General features: G+C 40.4%; 1 protein-coding gene across 1 annotated transcript; it reads left to right on the forward strand.

Annotated features, from left to right (window-relative positions):
* Positions 1-283: 283 nt before the first annotated feature.
* On the forward strand, positions 284-1559 carry LOC145447812 (putative methyltransferase DDB_G0268948). Its single transcript, XM_080326088.1, has one exon. The coding sequence runs from the start codon at positions 351-353 to the stop codon at positions 1251-1253; it is 903 nt and encodes a 300-aa protein (XP_080182214.1). The 5' UTR covers positions 284-350; the 3' UTR covers positions 1254-1559.
* The last annotated feature ends 2129 nt before the right edge of the window (positions 1560-3688 follow it).

The following is a 3688-nucleotide window of genomic DNA, read 5'->3' on the forward strand; positions in this document are numbered from 1 at the left end:
CCCTCCAAATATTCGGTTCAACATTAATAGTACACATATTTCGTCGAAGGAGCTATATATACCCTATATTTTCAGTTGCTAATGTCAATTGACAATGACGTCACAGTTGAATATTCGTGACGTCATTGCTTGAAAAAACAAACAAACAAAAAAGAAGAAAAACATGTTTTAAATTAGGGCCTTGTTTTAAACATTCTTTTTAGATTGATTTTTGTTTTAAATGCAACCCTAGCTACACCTTTACAGTTATGTTGGAAGCGGTTTGTCCGATTTCGTCGAATGAGCCATGACTTCATTCACATATTTACGCAGTAGGACTAAATATATACTAATACTAGAATAAATAGCCAATGGCATTCGATGGACTGCCGGACAGAAAGAACAACTCTGTTGCGCAGAAGGATTTTGAGGGTGAAGATATTGTCGGTGTTTACGAATCCATTCAACCAGAATGGCCAGACGAAGTAAGGCAGGCTCTTGCGGACAGCCTAAATAAAAACGAATCACGTGAGGTGAGACACCATTTCCTACTGGACGTTGGCTGTGGCAGCGGGAATTTAACGAAGGTTCTTGCAAATGATTTTGATCGTGTTCTTGGTATTGATATCAGCGAAAGTATGCTTAAAGTGGCCGAAAAAAAGGTATCAAATCCAAAAGTCAAGTTTCAACTGGTATATGACGACAAGTTACCCGTCGAATCAAGCTCAACCGTCGCTGTCACCTGCGGAATATCTTTTCATTACCTAAACACGCCAGTGTTTCTAGCGGAATGTGATAGAATATTAGTGGAAGGCGGTGTATTAGCTTGCTTCGTATTTGGTCCAAACATCCTTACTTCATTACATGGTACCCCAATAGCGAACTACTCAGCAGAATCATCGAGATGGCAGCATATATACAGAGAATTCCAGATAAATTGTGGTATGGACGAAGTTGTAAGAGAGATCCATCTAACTCGATACGAAGCTATATTCAATGCCCTGACAAACCCCACTAAACACTGGCGTCATATAGCGAAGCGTGATGTAAAGTATACAATCAAGAAAATGCTCGATTACATGTCGTCAATTGCTGGATATCGCAACAAGACTTTCCCTGATCCTACCAAAGACCCACTGAACATATTCCGCGAGGGATTGATTGCCATTCTCCGGGAAGCAGGATTGGAAGGCAGTGAAGACACAGAATTTGTTGTTACATTCGAATTTTCAGCGATGATCATTAAAAAGACGAATAAGTTCGGGATTGCCTAATTCCAGCATTTTTGATGAGTGCTGCTTTCGGTGATTGCCGAAGATAAATTGTAAACTTTGTTTATGCCCAGGTGCCAGATATAATAGCTCCGCATAGCTATTAGCTGTATATAGCGATAGCGTACTCACCAAATTTCCGGTTTCTCTTCATATTAATTTGGTTGTGATATGGTGTGCGTTCATGTCGTTGGTTGTTGCTTCCATTATCGTAAATGTGTTGCAGTGCTAATAAGCATTTCACATTTTCCCCATACCAATTATTCAGTTTTCTTGGTTGACTGAAGAAATAAACAGATTGATTGTTGATTGACCAGACCATGGGGAGGGACATGAATGGAGCTAGGGTTACCGTACGTCCTTCTTTAGGAAGATTTGTCCTCCTTTTTCAGGAAATTGAAAATGGCCTTCGAGGACGCCTAAATGTCCTCCCTTTTGGCAATCGTCCTACCTACAGCTAAGCTAATGGACAGGGTCAACTGACTTTCAGGATAATTAAAAAGTGTCCTTCTTTGCGGTTTGCAAAATATGGTAACCCTACATGGAGCTCAACATCGCCATCAAATGAACAAGGACAACAATTTGCCTTGTTGTCCGCCACCTACAGGAAAGTTGAAAAAGATGGCAAAGCCGTTAATAACATTATTAGAAGAAAATGCCATTGATTTCTCACAGTGGTCTCATCTTATATCATGAGCCGCTTTGGATCGATTCAGACGATTATAGTGATTGCCTGAGCATTGAGTAATTGAGCACGCGCATTTGCGTATCTTGACTGTGGCAATGAAAGTATAGCAGAAATCAGCCTCCAACTCATCATTCAGCATCTATTGACCAGGTTGCCATTGCGCACTGTATCATCAGAGAGAGTTCAGAATCATGATGTTCACATTGAAGACGAAATTCGAGCAGTTGTTGCTAAATAAATACTGCCTCAGCATTAACATTACCAGGCATAGTCACAAGGGCAGTGGTTCCCAATCTGTGGTACGCGAAGGTCTTCCAGGTGGTACGCGGGTAGATTCATTTATTTCGACCGAAGGGAGTTATTAGTTCAGGTAGGGTTGATTTTAAATTTTTTGAAGTTTTTTGACGAGTGATGAAAAATCAATTACATGCATCCCATCAACCCTGGCTGATAATGCCTAGTTTAATAGAAAAAATAGAAAATAGAAAAAATTTGGCTCAATTACAATTTCAATTGCATTGTTATGGAAACCTGACAGTCACAACATAAAATAATCAATCAATCTTTTATTCGTCACACCAGTGAAAATCCGGTACGGACCAGGACGACGACGAGGGACGGGCCTTAAGGCCTTAAGGCCTTATTACACAGTCGCCACCTGTGATAATTAGCCTATTTACATCGGTGTTCCATGCGAGCCGCGTTATAACTAGATAATTCAGCCATGCTAAACTGTTTCCCATACTTCAGTAGCAACAGAAAACTTTGTAAATTACAATATAGGCTAACCCAGTGGTTCTGAAACTGGGGGGCGTGCCCCCCTTGGGCGGCGTGAAAGCATCTGACGGGGGGCGCGAAGCTCCGATAAACAGAAATTTTTTCTGCACTTGGCGCGATTCACCTCAATTTCATAGTTATCGCTCTGTTTATAGTTCGAATTTCATATGGGGGAATTCTCTCATCAACCGTCATAACCTTCCATACCATCAAACTATCTGTAAGGATTGCTACCATTCTGGTTTCATTGTGTGATATGACGATAAGGGGGGACGAAATATTTCACTGTCATAAAGGGGGGGGGGCGTGTCTAAAAAAATTAGAGAACCAGTGGGCTAAACTAAATCTTGATATTTCAAAAATGGATCAACAGCAAATAAGCTCTTTCGAAACCTGTGCTGAACCATTTCCTACACCACGGCCAGAGTATTATTTTTAAATCTCTGACCAGTACCGAAGCTTGCTGCAACAATTGCAAAAAGAAATTCAAGTTTTCAACCAAGGCTTCATCAAACTTGATCGCGCATTTGTTGAGATGTTATCCCAATCTTACCTCCAATCTTGGCCAAATTTACTGGGGCCAAAAATTTTCGCACCCTAATGTTCATCAAATGCAATCTAACAGTTTCCAAGTGAAAATGTAAATGCGAACGAAAATGTTGTAATTGGTAGTTATCAGGAGGTTCTTTCCTTTTGCATTTGTTTTAATTTTACACATCTTATCGGTATCATCCTTATCGCTGACGCCTTACGAATTACATTTCATTATCGTCACTCAGCTCTGAGTAGCCTAATCGTTTGATTACATTTCATTGACTGTCCTGTAGCCTATTCGCTGTTAGTCGCTCAAACTTTTGGTTGTTAACAGTCGCTTGAAATATTTTCCTGTGTTTGTAGTTTTCAGTACTCATGATTAGGAACAGGGTTGTAACCAAGTCACATGGTTCCGAGTCACGAGTCAATCTTACTTTTG

The sequence above is a fragment of the Botryllus schlosseri genome, chromosome 10, assembly GCF_051294905.1.
Source record: "Botryllus schlosseri isolate E-star chromosome 10, Bs_hap1, whole genome shotgun sequence".
In the NCBI taxonomy this organism is placed as follows: Eukaryota; Metazoa; Chordata; class Ascidiacea; order Stolidobranchia; family Styelidae; genus Botryllus; species Botryllus schlosseri.